The 19,553-nt window shown below is 33.0% G+C and overlaps 1 protein-coding gene across 9 annotated transcripts in view; it reads right to left on the bottom strand.

Moving 5' to 3' along the window:
- Positions 1 to 19,553, bottom strand: part of LOC127848059 (neurogenic locus notch homolog protein 2-like) — a 33,351-nt gene that overhangs the window by 6,739 nt on the left and 7,059 nt on the right. For 7 of the 9 annotated variants that reach the window (XM_052380352.1, XM_052380353.1, XM_052380346.1 and 4 more), the window contains 5 exons: positions 18,183 to 18,269; positions 5,179 to 5,427; positions 4,397 to 4,648; positions 1,976 to 2,134; positions 1,145 to 1,507 (listed from right to left, as the gene is read on the bottom strand). In XM_052380352.1, the coding sequence (XP_052236312.1) occupies positions 1,145 to 1,507; positions 1,976 to 2,134; positions 4,397 to 4,648; positions 5,179 to 5,427; positions 18,183 to 18,269 (1,110 nt within the window). The remainder of the gene's footprint in view (positions 1 to 1,144; positions 1,508 to 1,975; positions 2,135 to 4,396; positions 4,649 to 5,178; positions 5,428 to 18,182; positions 18,270 to 19,553) is intronic. The other 2 variants (XM_052380355.1, XM_052380354.1) reach the window with 2 other exon arrangements.

Here is a 19,553-nt window from a genome sequence, read left to right as displayed (position 1 = left end):
AGCATTCTACAGTTACATACTGCTAGTGCGATGGTGTTCATGACCCAATATTGTAAAGTCACTTACAATTGACGCGATGGTGTTAATCACTCAACACTGTTAAGTTACATACAACTGATGCGATGGTGTTCATGACGCAACATTGTTAAGTCACATACAACTGCTGCGATGGTGGTAATGGCCTCACATTGTACAATCCATAATTTTGGTATGATGGTGTTAATAAGTAAACATTGTACAACTCCATTATGTTGATGCGACGCTGTTTATGACTAAATATTACACAGGTCCGTGCTACTAGTGCGATCGTGTTTATGAGTTAACAAACAAACTGCAATTTGATCGTCAGTATACAATGTTTGATAAAGATTCAGGACAATTTATTTCGAACATATTATATTAAATAACATAACAGCGAATGACATGTTACAAATTTATAACAACAGACTAACGATGTGTATGGTTAAACGAATTCGAGCGTTGATGCGTATATCAAATTGAATTATAGATCACCATTAATTTATAAAATGCTAGAAAACGCCCATTGTAACATACTTAATCCGAATATCGCATCTGATATAGCTTTTGTTTATTCCAAAATTAGTCCATTACAAACACAAACAGTAGACGTTGTTGCATTGTTGACTGGGCTACTCGTAAATGAAAATATATAAGTTGGAGAACTACCTGTAAAGTAAGAATTATTACTGTCTCTATGGTGATTAACAGGCGATTTAGTGACAAGAGAAAAACGTTAACTCGGTGCAGTGTTTTTAGTTATGAGCATAATTTGCTCTAGATGATTTGTAATTTTAATCAACTGACAACCCAACCAAAATGGTGGTTCCGTTATGGCCCCTTCAAATTTTGTTTGCGGGGAAACAAATACATTATATTTAGATATCTGGATAATTTTATCGGCGTATGTGTTGAAATATTTGACCAACGCTTAATTTTTAAAGATAAAATATGACCGGGAAAGAAGAGTCCAAGAACTATCCTTAAAATAATCATTAATTGTTTTAATATTGCGGTATGGCTCTTTACGAATGTGTTAAACACGGATAATCAAATCAATCTTAAAGATATTTAATCATGCAAACCATTATTTTCAGTATGCCTCGCATGTATCACATCTAATCACCTGCAGTAACTTGTGTTGTTGATGTTGGTATTTGAGTAGCTGTTGTTGTGGTCACTGATACTGCTGATGTAATTGTTGGCGTAAGTCCTGTCTTCGAAGCAATTGTAGTGTTTGGTGTTATTGCTTCTGTCATGTTTGGTTCAATGATTCCTGGTGACCCTGCTGATGATGTAACTGTTGATGTTGTTGTTGTTGTGCAGTGATCAGGTATACACGTTTGGTCCACTTCTATTTCAGACCCACAGTATCTACCACCGCAGTAAGGCATGGGGTTATTACACTGACGAACTCTCACCCTGTATGCGTCCAAACAAATGCCACTGCACACCGACCAGACTGTCCAAGAACCGATGCCGCCATTGACTTAAACCCAATCCATTTAGATATGAAACACTGTTAAGCCATTTAATCGATTTAACGTTTAATACATGATAAAAAATCAATGTCATTCCTCCATGAAACCAATTTGGTTTTCAACGTTTTTTCATTACATATTAGAAAACGACAATGACACCGAAATAGTACAAATGGGCTTTCGAAAATAAGTATAGTGTGCATGAAGCCGAATACATATTAGGGTGTTTTATTATGAGTAACGGTGGCCTCGACCATTACCCGACTTACCCCAAATGCAATCACAAAACAAATATTTATGCGCAACACTCATCAACCAAGACAACACCTCGATTTAAACTCAAATTATTGCGTGTAGACCGGATTCTTGTTCTCTAACGTTGACAATGACCAGACTGGTCCCCAAAACATGTTAAAATGGCATTGGATCAGACTTTCATGGACATCTTATACTCGGTACAAAGTATGTTTAGGTACCTGGACAGCAGTCCGTTTCCACGCTATGTCCGGTACAATTGGCGCCACCAAACTGTTGAGAAGGTTTGGAACAGGTGCGTGTTCTAGACTTGGTCGTGTTAACAAGAGAGTCAGCAGGACAGTCGGACCAGGCAGACCAGTCGGACCAACCACCATCCACTGAAAAGCAAATGATTTACCATGACACTGTGGTTATACTTTTTGTTGATACTAATCAATGGAAGCATACATACAGCCTACAAGGTAAAATGTGACGCAGCCCTCATATTGTGATGTCTTGAAACCAGAATTAATCTTAGCATCGGACTAAATTGTATGGTATTGAAGGAAAAACAACGCCTGTATTGTGATAGAAATATTGCATTGATTCTTATATTTTGTATATAGATAATAATCTGAAATGTTTAACAAAATATATTTTTCTATCAGTAAAGGGCGGGAAACCGACTGCACCGACTATGTTTAAATAATTATTGATACAATTGTATTGGTTACTTCTTCTGGCACAATTGGATAAAAATCAATTTTATTTATTATAGAATCATACATTTATTGTATGATGTGTGTAATTCGAATTATCAACTAGATGTATTGTTTTGTTGTTTACACTTCCGTTTTCATTATTCACGCGTAACATATTTGATATAGGGTTTAAAAGAAAAATAATGCAAAACTTTCTAAATCAAAAATAAATAACTCGAATACATTTACTTTATGTATTACGTAACATATTAATGTTTATTTTGCGCTTGCATATGATTTATTGTTTCAATTTGGACCGGAATTTTCTAGTTCGTTTTGATTTATAACTTCACATAAACAAAACCTAGAGCATTTAACAATATGTTGACTTTATGTGATGTAAAAGAGCAATCAGGTACATTGAAACATGTTTGTTTTTATTTATAGTACAGGTCTTATTTGCGGCTAAATAAGGAAAAAGTTACCAGTTGCTAATTTTTTATTCAAGCCAAATATGGAACTGACAGTTTCTTACTTTAACATCAATGAAATTGATCCAAAGTGAACCAAACACACACACATACATACATATTATATATATATATATATATATATATATATATATATATATATATATATATATATATATATATATATACATATATATTGTATATTTAAATCCTTTTGCAATACTTTCTTCTTAGTTTTAAGTGATGATTATCCAGTTCCTTATTCAGTTTGAATAGAAATAAGGAACTGGTTCCTTATTCCTTATTCAGATCGAATAAAAAACTTGAATTTTCTTTCTATAAATTATACATCAAAATGACCCAACGGGACAAATAGTTCTACGAAAATCATTGATGTTGTTATCATAGTTTGTGTTGTAGTTGTTGTGACTAAAAAAATTCTGGGAACAAATATCAAGAAAAAAAGACTTATCTGTATCGTTCCATATATACATATATAACGAGACCTTTATCATTAACATTGATTATATATCAAAATTAATATTGTTTAAGTAAAAAAATAATCATAGAATACGTGTAACGGAGGCGTGCATGTTAATATTAAGATATCGTTCAAGTAAATTATAAATAAGACTCAATCATTTGTCACAGCTTGAACCCGGCCAGTCACTGTCGCAGTCAGGGAGGAAAGGATCATGAAGGCATTGTTGACCATTATTGCAACTTATTGGACATTGTTCGCCATCAAAGCCAGTTTAACATAAACAGCTTTTTGGATTTTTTTCATTTGGGCTGCCATACTTGCAGTTGATTTCGCAATGTATGCCACGCCATCCATGGTTGTGTACACTTTGGTAAATATATAATATTTTACAAACTAAAATTATAAATTCGGATGAAAATATGGCCCTTTCACGATTTGACATGTTCCAAAGAACTGTTTGAAGATGACAATTACAAGAGGGCTTGACCTTTTAAGATACAAGCGGTGCACGTGTGTTATATTTACTTTGGCAGGGAGTTGATCAACTTTGTAATAACCCACAACACGTTTTTCGAAAACAAAGTGTGTTCCGAGCCATCCTGAATTTCAGGGACAGCCATTTTAGTATGGATGATTATGTTAACCATTTCAACAAGCAAAATAACATCTTTTTCATGTCAATTCCTGATAACATTATCAGCGTTAGGTGTGTGAGTGACTCTGATTGTCGCTAGTATATTGCACAGTGAGCTCAAGATTTTCCAAGGTTACATATCATTCTAATGTCCAGGTTTGTTTAAATAACAAACATAACAAAACTGATCATATTTCTCTTTTCCTGACATCTAGAAACTAAATTTGTAAGTCTCATCGGAATAAATATTACAGTAAAACCGTTTTAACTTAGTTTGCCTGTCCGTTTTCAAGCAGGAAAAATCAACATATTGATATTTTTAGGAAATAATTTCAAATTATAAGAAGTTCAATATAAAACGAAACAAATACCCATATAATCACAATGATCCCCAGTCCACCCCGAGTCACATTGGCATTTTTGGTGGTCAGACTGATTATAGATGCCATGGTTACAGTCGATGTCACACAGTAATCCTGCCCATCTGGGTTGACAATGGCAACTTGTGGGGTCACTAGTACTCTGGGTGCCATTGTTTTGACAGTGTTTTTCACAGTTTGCGCCAGCATAGTGCACTTTGCAAGCACATTTGTGGCCGTCCAAATGCCCATGGGTGCCACAATCTGTAAGTATTGTGATACACATGTAGACGTCTTAATTAATTCACACAAGATGTATATGCGTGCATTTTAATTCTTTATTATAATATACGCAACTGTATGAAACATACACCATGGTATACAAGTGAAAACACGTAGACGTGTGATAACGAAAAAAAAAATCAATATATATTGCCTCTTTTTATAACTTAGCATTTAGTAATTTAAAAAGACTTAATGTCTGTAATATATTTTTTTCTTTAAAAAAACTATCGAAATGTAATCATTTAATTATACCACGATATGAACACATATAAATGTATTTAATTACTCCACTATTAATTATGGCTTGCATGAAATGCAGCATAATGTCAAATGTTATCACAATGTAAAATCATTTTCATCTATTGAACAGATATTTAAGTGTGCGCATGTGGGGTGCATGTTACGGGATGGCGAACGTGTATTGAGAAGAAATGCAATATGCAGCTATGTGGCGTATGTGTTTGTTACATTTAAATAGAATATACGGCATGTTTGTACTTTTTACACACCAGGCTGGTCACAGCTTATTCCCGTCCATCCGTTGTTACACCGACAGCCATTGTGTTCGGTATGATCCTGTGCTCCATTGGTGCAGTGGATGTCACACGTTATGCCAGCCCATTGGAGTCCACAATGGCATCTCAAAGGGTATTTTGGACTCTGTATTCCGTGATTCTTGCAATGGATTTCGCAATGCGCTCCAGTCAAGCCATTGGGGCAAACACATTGGCTTCCGTTCCAGTTTCCGTTGCCGCAACCTGTATTTACTACGTTTTCTGAGCGTGCTTGTGTGAATTATCGCCGAATCACGAAATGTTGGTGTTTTGATAGCAAGTGCATGTTTTATTCATTCTTTACTGTTTTGGACTTGACAATTAATCTCATATTTATTTATAATTAAATAATTAAAGTAAGAAATATACTAAAGTGATTGACATAATGGACGATCTGCACTTGTATTATTACCCAATTTGTATACGACAATATGCAAAATTGAACATATACAATATTATTTTTGTATTGTCTATCTGACACTCGCCAATCGTGTAGCTCTTGTGTTTGTATAACTATTATACTACATACACAACTATAAAAATATGGCCGAAGTTGGATGCTATTAGCCGAGTTGTTGTCTCTGTTGAGAGAAAATAAGTCGAACAGGTAGTCAGGGTAAAATATAACATATCATGTTTGTCCTTTATTAAACGTGTAATCGAAATTAGTACGACTTCATTTTTTTGCCCTACTCCCACCGGATACATATGTCAACAAGGTTTTACTGGAATGCACATCTTGACCAGATCAGAAAAAACTACACACAGTACAGGTCATTTAAAACAAATGGTAATCTGGTATATCACGAGCAAGTCCGTCAATTTTATTAATTGACATCCAAACAAACACTAAATTTCACATTAAACAATTCTATTTTGGTCAATAAGCGGACACACTTATTGCTTCAATCGATGTACAAAACGTCAATTTATTATTCAATTACTGGAAAAGTTTATGTTTGCACGCATATAATTCATATAAGGTACTTCCGTTGTTTTTTTTTCAAATTAAACACAGTGTTGTATTCCATAATATTTTTATTTAAAATTGTAATATTAAATATGAATTGACTTGTAAAGGCATAGTGTATCACGCACATATGAAACGCAGCTGCAAACACAGGCAACTAGATTAATTAATCGAAATTAATTTCAGCTCTAGTCTCTACGAAAGTCAGTAATCTTTCTAATGCAGTCATAATGGTTTCAAAATATAAAAACATATAAACACTAGTTTCAACAGCAACTAGAAGCTCTGCCTCATGAGATTCATTCAACGATAATAATCAGATTTCAATGCAGAATTAAGCCATCGCCAGAGCGTTAAGGGCAATACTTGCCATCTTTTCTTACAGACAAGATTCCATCGTGAAACCTTATGAAAACAAAACATTAATAATGTGGGTCCATATATATATATATATATATATATATATATATATATATATATATATATATATATATATGTGTGTGTGTGTGTGTGTGTGTCATGGCATTACACGCTTACTTTATATATTAAACAATATTAGATAATTGTTGGATAATCGATGATTGAATTTTTATGCAGAACATGTGGACACATGACAGTATGTATTATTGTCCACATAACTGTATTACATAATTGTAAAACATTATTTAAAGTAGAAATATTGTTTTTATAACCAAACATGCTATGCTATAAATAAATATATTATAAAACGATTGAAATTGCCAAGAAAAATGACAAACAATATGTTGATTCTAAAAAACGATGATTTTGTTTTCCGTAAACCACTTTGGTTTTTCCGCTATCCATTAAGGTTGTGACGTCAGCCTGACACAACGAGCATTGTTACAACCCGTTTTGCAATAAACCCGTTTTGCAATAAAATTATTGCAAAACGGGTTGGAGTGTCTTATTGCAATTTTTTTTTAAACAACCCGTTTTGCAATAAACCCGTTTTGCAATAAAATTATTGCAAAACGGGTTGGAGTGTTTTATTGCATTTTTTTTAACAACCCGTTTTGCAATAAACCCGTTTTGCAATAAAATCACCACACATTTATTTGCAATAATTTCATTGCAAAACGGGTTGGAGTGTCTTATTGCAATGAGAATTTTGTATAACAACCCGTTTTGCAATAAACCCGTTTTGCAATAAAATCATCACTCTTGTATTTATTCAAATGGATTGGAATAGTTAAAAGTGATGTTCAAATTTTGTATTTAAATAATATTGTTTTAAAATAGACAAAACTGTGAGTTAAAACTTAAAATTAAAAAGCATGGAAGGTGGTGAATTTCGAGATTTAATACGATAAAACAAAACAGAATGTGTGTCGAAACGTGTTGAAGTGTCTTCATGCAACGTCAGTTGTGAGTTACAAACCGTTTCGCAATACAATCATCACATATATACTATTTGTTTCAAATTGATTTGAAACGGCATAAAGTAAGTTTAAAATGTCGCCTGCAAGGTAAATATGATAAAACTAGGCTGAATGTATATATTTATGAAGTGATTTTCACCAATTGGGGAATTAAATTAAGACAACCCAGAAGTGCAATAATTTTATTGCAAAACGGGTTGGAGTGTTTTATTGCAATTTGTAATTTGTATAACAACCCGTTTTGCAATAAACCCGTTTTGCAATAATTTTATTGTAAATCGGGTTGGAGCGTCTTATTGCAATTTGAATTTTTTATAACAACCCGTTTTGCAATAAACCCGTTTTGCAATAATACAATGACACGTGTATTAATTAATTCAAATTGATTGTAAACATTAAAAAGGAAATTTAAAATATCGTTTTTTTTTTATTTCCAAATATGGACAAAACTGTTAGTTTCCACTAAAAAGTAAAAAGCATTGAAGGCGATGCATTTCGAGATTGAATGCGATAAAACAATACAAAATGTAAATAGAAAGTGTTTCAACCTATTTAGTACTGAAGTGAAGATAACGCCGAAATGCAATAATTTACTGAAAACACGTGTTGAAGTGTCTTCATGCAATGTGAGTTGTGTGTAACAAACCGTTTCGCAATAAAATCATCACATATATACTATTTGTTTCAAATTGATTTGAAACGGTATGAAGGAAGTTTAAAATGTCGTCTGCAAGGTTAATATGATAAAACTAAGCCGAATGTATATATGAAGTGATTTTCACCAATTGGGGAATTAAATGAAGACAACCCAGAAGTGCAATAATTTTATTGCAAAACGGGTTGGAGTGTTTTATTGCAATTTGTAATTTGTATAACAACCCGTTTTGCAATAAACCCGTTTTGCAATAATTTTATTGCAAAACGGGTTGGAGCGTCTTATTGCAATTTGATTTTTTTATAACAACCCGTTTTGCAATAAACCCGTTTTGCAATAATATTATTGCAAAACGGGTTGGAGTGTCTTATTGCAATTTTTTTTTTACAACCCGTTTTGCAATAAACCCGTTTTGCAAACAAATTATTGCAAAACGGGTTGGAGTGTTTTATTGCATTTTTTTTAACAACCCGTTTTGCAATAAACCCGTTTTGCAATAAAATCACCACACATTTATTTGCAAAAATTTATTGTAAAACGGGCTGGAGTGTCTTATTGCAATTTGTAATTTGTATAACAACCCGTTTTGCTATAAAATCATCACACATGTATTATTTAATTCAAATTATTTTGAAACTCTGAAATGAACATTTCAAATGTCGTATGTACGGATTTAAGTTAAACACATATTAAGACCAGGTTGTAAGATTTGCCCAAATAATAAAATACATGGCAAGATATTAAATGCAGCAGAAAATATGATAAAACAACACAATATTTTTATAGAAAATGATTTCCAAAAAAATGGGAATTATGCGAAGAAAACCCATAATTCAATTTGTTTATTGTAGTGTGTTTTTGCAATGTGATTTTTTTTTATAACAACGCGGTTTTCAGGAATATCATTACATATATACTAATTGATTCAAATTGATCAGAAAATGTATTCAGGAAGTTCCAAATGTATACGGACACTGTGAATGAACAAAAACTGTAACGAGGCCCCAAAAGTCAACGTCAGTAGGCGTTTTACGAAGGATAACAGCCACACCAGGTAGGTTTTTGTCAATATCTCTGCTGATTGTCCTCTGGTTTTCATACGACCTGGTGCAGGCAATAAAGCATGCATAAAGCTTGCGATCGGTATATCACGTGTGGTGTGTGTTGCTTTGGTTTTCGAGAACACTTCGACACAAATTTTCATTGTAGAAGCAAACGTATTTAAACACACAAAGAGTCGGTGTTTACAAAAATAAACGATCACATAACTATCTATTTGTTACCGGACGAACATATATTACCGAGTTTTTCGAAAATATGTTTCGGATAATAAATATACGTTTAAAGAGTAGAATCTAATATGGCAAACGTCAGTAGTACATTTTAGAATGGCAAACGTCAGTAGCCAAACAATGCAAACGGCAGTAGACGAATATATATGCAGGCGGTCCTTCCACCTTTTAGACACACCCATAAATATGTTAACTAATATAATGACATTTACTTTAACAAGTATTATATTTCTGTTCAAAACAGTAAGATTTAGAAGCTTGATAGTATTTATTACCACGCACACATAAGAACTGCAACTGTGTTGTATAAATAAATACGTACGAAAAGTGAAACAGTTCCTTTGGAATTGGACGTTTATGAACGAATATGGTAAATGATATGGTGCGAGCGCGACACGCGTGTGTGTGTTGTTCATGTTAATTTCCCAAGAGCAATCGTCAGCTGAATAGTAAATGTATGTATACATTACATTTTACTTGCGACTTTTTGAAGTTTAAAATCTTATTATTCATTTCGAATTGCTAATTGTAACACGAAATAATTACCCCGTAAAAGTTATATTCTTAAAAGCTATTTAAGGTCTATATCTTCGAATACTGTGTTTACATTATACATTAGCTGTGTAAAAATTCCTAACATGATGCATACCGTTTGTGTTTAGTCGGTATATTTAACATGTAATTCAGTTATGTCACATGTGTGTCGTTTTTGTGGGGATGCCCTCAAAACCAAGTGGGGGTTAAAACTGCACGAGGACAGGCACCTCGGCTTGTCAAAATATTCATGATGTGAGAAGCAATTAAGAAGAAAAGAGGATCTCACCAGAAACATGTGAGTATTTGTTAAAGCCCCATTACTGCTCAAAATCAACGAACATTTCGTACAAATTTTCGGAAAATAAAGTTAAACAATTTAAAATCAGTGTTCCTTCTAGCAATTGCCGAAATTTCCACGCCCGATGTGGTCTGGTAACATAGATTTCTGTAGATACAAAATGCCCGTTTTTATGTTTTTGTGGCACAATTAATTCCATTTTAATTTCCCGCAAATATATCTATTCATGCGACACACGAACACTAAAATGGTACCACGTTAGTGTTCATGTGTCGTTTGAATAGATACCGTAAAATGGAAATAATTATGCAAAAAAAAACAACAACAACGAGCATTTTGTATCTACAAACATCTAAGTTACCTACAGAATCCGGATAGTGCCATCTACAATCTCGCCCTTCTTTCATCAAGGGCGACACACGACACTCGAAGCGATACACGATATTTTGCACGACACACGATATTTTGCGCGATACTCAAAGCGACACACGGTATTTTGCGCCACACACGATATTTTGCGCGATACACGAAGCGACACGCGATATTTACCACGATATATCGCCTTTTGGGCAACCTACACAAGGGTGATATTTAGTGGTACATTCTCGCGCGTCGCTTCGTGTATCGCGCAAAATATCGTGTGTCGCGCAAAATATCGTGTGTCGCTTTGAGTATCGCGCAAAATATCTTGTGTCGCGCAAAATATCGTGTATCGCTTCGTGTGTCGTTTGTCGCCCTTGATGAAAGAAGGGCGAGATTATAGATGGCACTATCCGGATTCCGTAGTTACCAGACCACATCTGGCGTTGAAAATTTGGCAATTGCTATAAGGAACTATGATTTTTAATTGTTAACCTTTATTTTGAGAAATATTGTACGAAATTTTAATTGATTTTGAGTAGTAATGGGGCTTTAAGTAAACGACAAAATGCATTAACTGACATTTTTAATAAGTATCGGAACATATTCATGTTCACACCAATTCATTTATAATGTCATTAACGGGACTCTGTCACTTCTCTGAAATGAAGAATATAATATTAGTAAATAATAAATTTGTATAATGAGACTATTTCGTGTGAAAAGTATCAAGGCATTTTAAGATGAAATAGTTAACACTATTATTCTGTTGGTAAATTTATACTGTTTTATATTATGTATACGATTAACAGTAGCGCAGAAATCGGTATTTGATATTTCTTCATTTGAGCTCGAATTCGTGAGCTTGATCCCCGCTTTTGGTTTAAATTAACATATCGGCTGGAAGACGATCACTCCGTCCACTTTATCACGTGATATTGCGGTCAGAAAACAGACAAGCTAACACCGAAGTGACGTATATTCTCAGAGATTACGCGACATTCTGGATGATTGTAATAAAAATGTTATCCCTTATAACAGTGGTTTAATTGTTTTGTATCATTTATTGCTTTGAAAATGCACATTTTTTTTTTAAATAACATTAGCTATATATAATGGGTATTTCAGTAAGTTAAACACGCTCATAGACGCTTGCGCTGGTACCGAAATCCCCCCATGTTACTAGGTTTAATGGTGGTATTATTAATAAATAACACCTATGCAATTGTATTTACCGATGTTATTTACGAAAAATATAAACAGAACATTGTATGCACATGCATCTGACACGAACAAGCGTTTTATAACTGGGATTTCGGCCGCGTTTTTTTTGCTGTGAGTGAAAAATAATTTATTTATTGGATATTAATTGGATATTAATTTTATGTTTTGGATTTTCATTTATAAATATACACTTTTTGTATACTTTTTGCCATTAGGAATATAACCCAATTACCAATCTACAATAATGAAAATGCCCACGAAATCCCTGTCTATGATTATCACATGGGTTGAAACATTGTACTCAGACCAAGGCACAGTAGAAGTGCTCTCACTATAGTTTGACAACTTAAAGCCGTCAGTTATTATTTACAAACATAAAATTATACATGTGAAGATTTCCCTGACCTTCTAGCCCATGTGCGTCTCTCCTGTTTCAGCCTTCCATCACCAGATATATATCATGCATGTTCAATGTGAATCTAAATTTAGTTTTAGTGCAGATTCGTTCATACGACACAAAGACACATTTTTTTTACGGATCATTTTAATTTCCTCCAACGATATCTATCATACGACACACGAACACTAACTCCGATCCTAATAAAAACACAGTTCCGCTCGGCTTAGAGGACTGGGACAGCCATGTAAAATATCGAATATAATATAATTTTTTTATAAACAACTGTAAGCAAGATGAGTTGCAGATAATTGGTCAGTTACCACATTTTCACTAACTCTGTTGACCTGTTAATTCTTTTCAGCTCAATTCAACAGTGAAAAATGCGTCTAATATCACTTTAAACTGAGAATTTATATAAAATGTGTAAAAAACTTGTTATACATATATTTCAATATAAATTAAAATAAAAGTTAAGAAGAACATGTGTCGAAAAATGCGAAATAAGCCAGATAATTAATTCTGAAATCGAAAAAGGCTTCCAGACGAATTCGCCGGCATATATATCATGCATGTACAATGTGAATCTAAATTTAGTTTTAATGCAGATTCGTTCATACGACACAAAGACGCAATTTTGTTTCCCAGCAAATACGAGTAAAAGTGTCGGCATCGGCTTTAACCAGCGCTAACTTGTCTTTGCTGCATATTATGAAATTCGTCTTCAATGTATAATTTTTCTTGTCTATTTTGTGTGTTATTGTAACATATTTTTCGGCGTAAGCTGCATAAGCCAGCTTTTCACCCTAGCCTGACCTTTGTAAGTGTCCAATAAAATTCCAATAAAATTTCCCGCGGCTAGTTACGAATGAATACACTTCATTTATTCCATTGGCTGATTTGAGTATACCACCAGAACATTGGAAACATATCCGCGTCTTTGTAACACTGTTTTACTGTATGAAACAATTTTATCTCGAATGAAAAGGCTTAATAGATAGAACAGTTTTACACTCAATTCTCGACATCAATACAGTTTGTGCGTACACCTTTTATTTTCAGAGTATTACCAGCGCAAGAGCGTTTATACTTAAAAGGCTATGTTCTCATATTTAGTACTTACTTCCTTATTCCTGTCAACATGTTAACATGTAAAAGTATAAAGAGCAATGGAAGCGAGGCCTCACTTTAAAGCATTGCATTTCAACCCGCGAGGTATATCGGGTCAATTCGCGGACATTCAGAGTTTATATACAGGTCATCACCGGAGTTGGCGGCCAGTAAAATAATCGTTATATAATAAAGACGCTATCCGTGAACTAGGTGACCTGGAATTTTCTTTAGACCAGAAATATGTTAAATGAAGATATTCAGCAATATAATTATGGTATGTAAATAATAGATTCTTAATGTGTTTTCAACAATACAATGATAAATATTATTGTTGATAAATTTAACAATAATTATTCGTCCATATTGCCTAATGTACTAAAGTGATATTATGAGCATGTAACAGTTAATAGGTGTCTATCGCAACCGTTGATTATTTTTGATGTTTCTACTTCATATACACTTATATTAATTAATGCAGCATCATCATACTAAAACAATATACCAGAAAGAGAAAAATAATGCATTTGAATATCAACCGTACTTTCGTTTGACAACTGATCATGCGTTTACGAGTTGAACCTAAATTTAGTTATAGTGCAGATTTGTTCATACGACATTTTAAACTTACTTTATGCCGTTTCAAAGAAATTTGAAAAAAATAGTATATATGTGATGATTTTATTGCGAAACGGTTTGTTACACACAACTCACATTGCATGAAGATACTTCAACACGTTTTTTCAGTAAATTATTGCATTTCGGCGTTATCTTCACTTCAGTACTAAATAGGTTGAAACACTTTCTATTTACATTTTGTATTGTTTTATCGCATTCAATCTCGAAATGCATCGCCTTCAATGCTTTTTACTTTTTAGTGGAAACTAACAGTTTTGTCCATATTTGGAAATAAAAAAAAAACGATATTTTAAATTTCCTTTTTAATGTTTACAATCAATTTGAATTAATTAATACACGTGTCATTGTATTATTGCAAAACGGGTTTATTGCAAAACGGGTTGTTATAAAAAATTCAAATTGCAATAAGACGCTCCAACCCGATTTGCAATAAAATTATTGCAAAACGGGTTTATTGCAAAACGGGTTGTTATACAAATTACAAATTGCAATAAAACACTCCAACCCGTTTTGCAATAAAATTATTGCACTTCTGGGTTGTCTTAATTTAATTCCCCAATTGGTGAAAATCACTTCATAAATATATACATTCAGCCTAGTTTTATCATATTTACCTTGAAGGCGACATTTTAAACTTACTTTATGCCGTTTCAAAGAAATTTGAAAAAAATAGTATATATGTGATGATTTTATTGCGAAACGGTTTGTTACACACAACTCACATTGCATGAAGACACTTCAACACGTTTTTTCAGTAAATTATTGCATTTCGGCGTTATCTTCACTTCAGTACTAAATAGGTTGAAACACTTTCTATTTACATTTTGTATTGTTTTATCGCATTCAATCTCGAAATGCATCGCCTTCAATGCTTTTTACTTTTTAGTGGAAACTAACAGTTTTGTCCATATTTGGAAATTAAAAAAAAACGATATTTTAAATTTCCTTTTTAATGTTTACAATCAATTTGAATTAATTAATACACGTGTCATTGTATTATTGCAAAACGGGTTTATTGCAAAACGGGTTATTATAAAAAATTCAAATTGCAATAAGACGCTCCAACCCGATTTGCAATAAATTATTGCAAAACGGGTTTATTGCAAAACGGGTTGTTATACAAATTACAAATTGCAATAAAACACTCCAACCCGTTTTGCAATAAAATTATTGCACTTCTGGGTTGTCTTAATTTAATTCCCCAATTGGTGAAAATCACTTCATAAATATATACATTCAGCCTAGTTTTATCATATTTACCTTGCAGGCGACATTTTAAACTTACTTTATGCCGTTTCAAATCAATTTGAAACAAATAGTATATATGTGATGATTGTATTGCGAAACGGTTTGTAACTCACAACTGACGTTGCATGAAGACACTTCAACACGTTTCGACACACATTCTGTTGTGTTTTATCGTATTAAATCTCGAAATTCACCACCTTCCATGCTTTTTAATTTTAAGTTTTAACTCACAGTTTTGTCTATTTTAAAACAATATTATTTAAATACAAAATTTGAACATCACTTTTAACTATTCCAATCCATTTGAATAAATACAAGAGTGATGATTTTATTGCAAAACGGGTTTATTGCAAAACGGGTTGTTATACAAAATTCTCATTGCAATAAGACACTCCAACCCGTTTTGCAATGAAATTATTGCAAATAAATGTGTGGTGATTTTATTGCAAAACGGGTTTATTGCAAAACGGGTTGTTAAAAAAAATGCAATAAAACACTCCAACCCGTTTTGCAATAATTTTATTGCAAAACGGGTTTATTGCAAAACGGGTTGTTTAAAAAAAAAATTGCAATAAGACACTCCAACCCGTTTTGCAATAATTTTATTGCAAAACGGGTTTATTGCAAAACGGGTTGTAACAGAGCATGACACGGAAACGTGTCCATTGTGATTTCGGATTGGAACTTGAACTTTTGCGCTGACCGTCAACTTTGACAATCACAATCGTGTTGTTTGTTTTTGTTAGTTGTTTGTTAAAGTTTATTAGAAGGGTATGTTGTAATTAGCTTTTGCGTTTCACACGTTATTCGACATGGTCCATTGAGTTGCTTTCGGGTCCATAGAGCGTCATGACAAAACTTCAAAATACACACAGCGGATTCCATAGCTTAAAATGCTTTTTATATTTTCTGAAATTGCGCGACAATATTCTATATGTATACATATATCTAGAAGCACGGAATCGCATTATCGTTATGCCTTTATATTGATTAAAGATACGGATTATTCAACATTCCAATATTTTTTTATTAGCATATACCCATCGATTGTTTGGTAACACACATAAATCCATTCAGAATTTTAGCAATCATCCGTTCTATGTCGATAATTATGAACCGTTCAACGTAGTCATATTCAACACGATCGTACTGAAGAATTACAATTAATCAAATCAATAATGAATTGTGTTACGTTTCCGGCATGTGAGGTAAATATTTGTTTTACCCCTACGTATTCCCTACACGATGGTCATATTCAGAAACGGCAAAGTATTTGTTTTAGACATTTTTAAAAATCTGACCGACAATCGCTAAATTTCGTCTCATACGTGTATGGTTCAAATTACAATTCTCCATAATCTTTTCATGTATCATATTCCATTTTAATTGATTTCTCTTACAAAAGTTTCGAGAAATTTAGCATCCAAAGCCCTATCATGTCAGTTCGTTATTGAGGGCGAATGGGCACGGGTCCAACCTACGCCTCAACCAGTTTGTATGAACATGGCGAGTAGATCATATTGTTATATTCGTTTTGGCTAAAAACACCGTCATTAAATAGAAGGAGGTGCCAAAACGTTTAATATGCACTAAAATCGATAAATAAAGGGTTTTAAGGGGTTTAATAGTATGGCATTTCACCTTTAAATTGTATCGTGTATGTAACATATTTCAAATTGCGTAGTTGACAGAAAACGAAGTAGACACATTTTTTATCAACTGTTTTGACTACGGCGCTTAAATTAAATACGAAAGTTGGCGAAAATATTCAAATTTTGCGAAAATGATCGCAAAATGAACATGGTATACCAATATTCCAAAAGTAAATGTAGGCCGTCAAGGGATAACACGTGTTAGTGGTAGTAAACATTTAAAACAAAATGAATGTCAAAATTATAGTTAAAAGCCAGAGTTGCGCTTTGAGGAGTTTGCGATGTTGGTTCTTTTGAACACTTAATGTTCAACTATAAAAAAGTCAGCACTGTCACAATGGATTTTTTTGGGGGATCTGGATATCAAGTAAAGGCTTGAAATATTGCACCAGGTGAAAATATTGAATGATTTTATGCAAATTGCTTTTAATATAAAGAAGTAAAACTCGAGCTGCTGGAGCAGTATTGAATTCTCATTATATACAATTAGTTGGTCCTTTATTTAAGGCAAGTGACCAATTGCCAAAACAGTACAAAACGGCACAAAACAGCACAAAACAGCACAACACAAAAACAACATACATAACACATAAAATAAAAATTTGGGGTCACAGCCTTAGAACCATCAATGCAAAGCATTGGGGGTTTAAACCGGTTTTAGAGCGCTCAACCTCACACTTGACCCAGCAATATTCGTGTACATTTAATTGTAAATAAAATTTAACCTCATAGCATTGCAACTCAAATTAAACAATATAAAGTGAATTAAAAAGCATTCATTTTAATTACCATTTAATTACTCAATGGTAGGAAAGAGACCAGAGCAACAGAGTTACAACTTTTTGAGGAACGATGAAACAAGTGTCAACTAAATTCCTTCTTTATAGAACAAGATTTAAGAAGAATTTTAAGCCTTTTTAGTAAATACAATCGTGTTAAATGTTTAATACTAATTGTTAAATTCATTTGCAAACATCTTATCTTTCTTAATGGTGTCTCAAACATCCGACCCTAATCTTCTCTTGTCAAGCGCAACCACTTACGTATACACATATCTAAACATATATTGGGATATATATAGGAATATCAAACTGTTACAATAAAAATAATACATATTTATCATAACTTTGACCACTGTGAAACGCCCAGTATCTATTCAAAAGAAATATATGTGTACTTGGATGCTCGCAGTGTGTACCGTTCCATCCATGGTTGCACACACAGTGGTGAGCGTGATGGTCAAGGTGCCCATGTCCGCTGCATTCTAAGCGTAAAACAACAACACCGATTAACAAACTTAAATAAATATTCTCGACAGACGTACACTGTATTCAATACTTGCAACTAGTCAATCGTCTTAACAGAATCACTTTTTAAATATGAGGCCAAACGCATACTTTGATTGTGAATTAATACTGACATTCGTATTACCATGACACGAAAGGGATGTAAACAAATAGTATGTGTTCGATCTTAAGCATATAATTTTAAATATAACAACACAATTAGTAAGAATAAACGCATATGTTTGAAATAACCATTTTATTAAATGCATATTTCAGTTTGCAGAATTTATAAACAACCTAAAAAGTAAGCAATACACAAAGCATTAAATTTAGATGAGCAATGAAACAGATAATTTAACTTGATGTGCGCATGTCACATGTTTAACTATAATGCCGTATAGAGGGCGACTTTTAAACAATCCTTTGAATTTTACATACACTGATATCGTGAATGATTGATAACGTATAAATGAGTGTGTATATTTTCCGCGCAACTGAATAACGTTGCCAAAAAATGTATACGTTTGCGGATAAACAAACAAAGGCCGTAATACCCTTTGGTAAGCAGCAAGGTAACTCTGTCTTCATCACAATGTCTGTGTATCTGTTTGTGTTTGTCTGTCAGTTTGTCTGTGTGTCTGTATTCTGTCTGTAGGTTTGTATGTCTATATGTATATATCTATATGTATATGCATGTACGTACGTAATTTTATTTTTTTTCTGCAAAGAGCATTCGAGATTATTGATTGACCGTGTTTTTGAAATTCTTAATTGTTTGCTTTCTACCCTAATTACAACTAAAACAGTTTACAAGAGACACATACTATCAGGATATTCGTATATTATTTTATGAAAAAGTAATATAATATTTGTCGTGTAAACAACATGAGTCAGGTGAAGTAGTATCTAGAAAAATGTACAGTTAATGGGCTGAGTTTATTTCTTCTTAAATCATAAAGTAAAAATACAGAGGAAATAAATAATATTTTATTAAATTAACTTGAAAATGACAACGTTTTTGCCTTCATGTCGTCTTTTATTTCCGCACGATTTTTCAAGGAACACCGTTTTAAATGCAAATAAAACATTTTTTTTATGTAGAATATAGATTTTTACAAAAAGTGATTATATTCAAGTATGTTTACTTGTAGCTACAAAAATGTAATTTTATCTAACCATTCGTGCTTTAAAATAGAGAATCTATCAACATCATTTAATTGCCTATCTGAATGTATATATTTACTAGATGATAATAAGTTTAC

This window comes from Dreissena polymorpha, chromosome 10, assembly GCF_020536995.1.
Source record: "Dreissena polymorpha isolate Duluth1 chromosome 10, UMN_Dpol_1.0, whole genome shotgun sequence".
Classification (NCBI taxonomy): domain Eukaryota; kingdom Metazoa; phylum Mollusca; class Bivalvia; order Myida; family Dreissenidae; genus Dreissena; species Dreissena polymorpha.
This window is presented reverse-complemented; position numbering and strand designations above follow the sequence as displayed.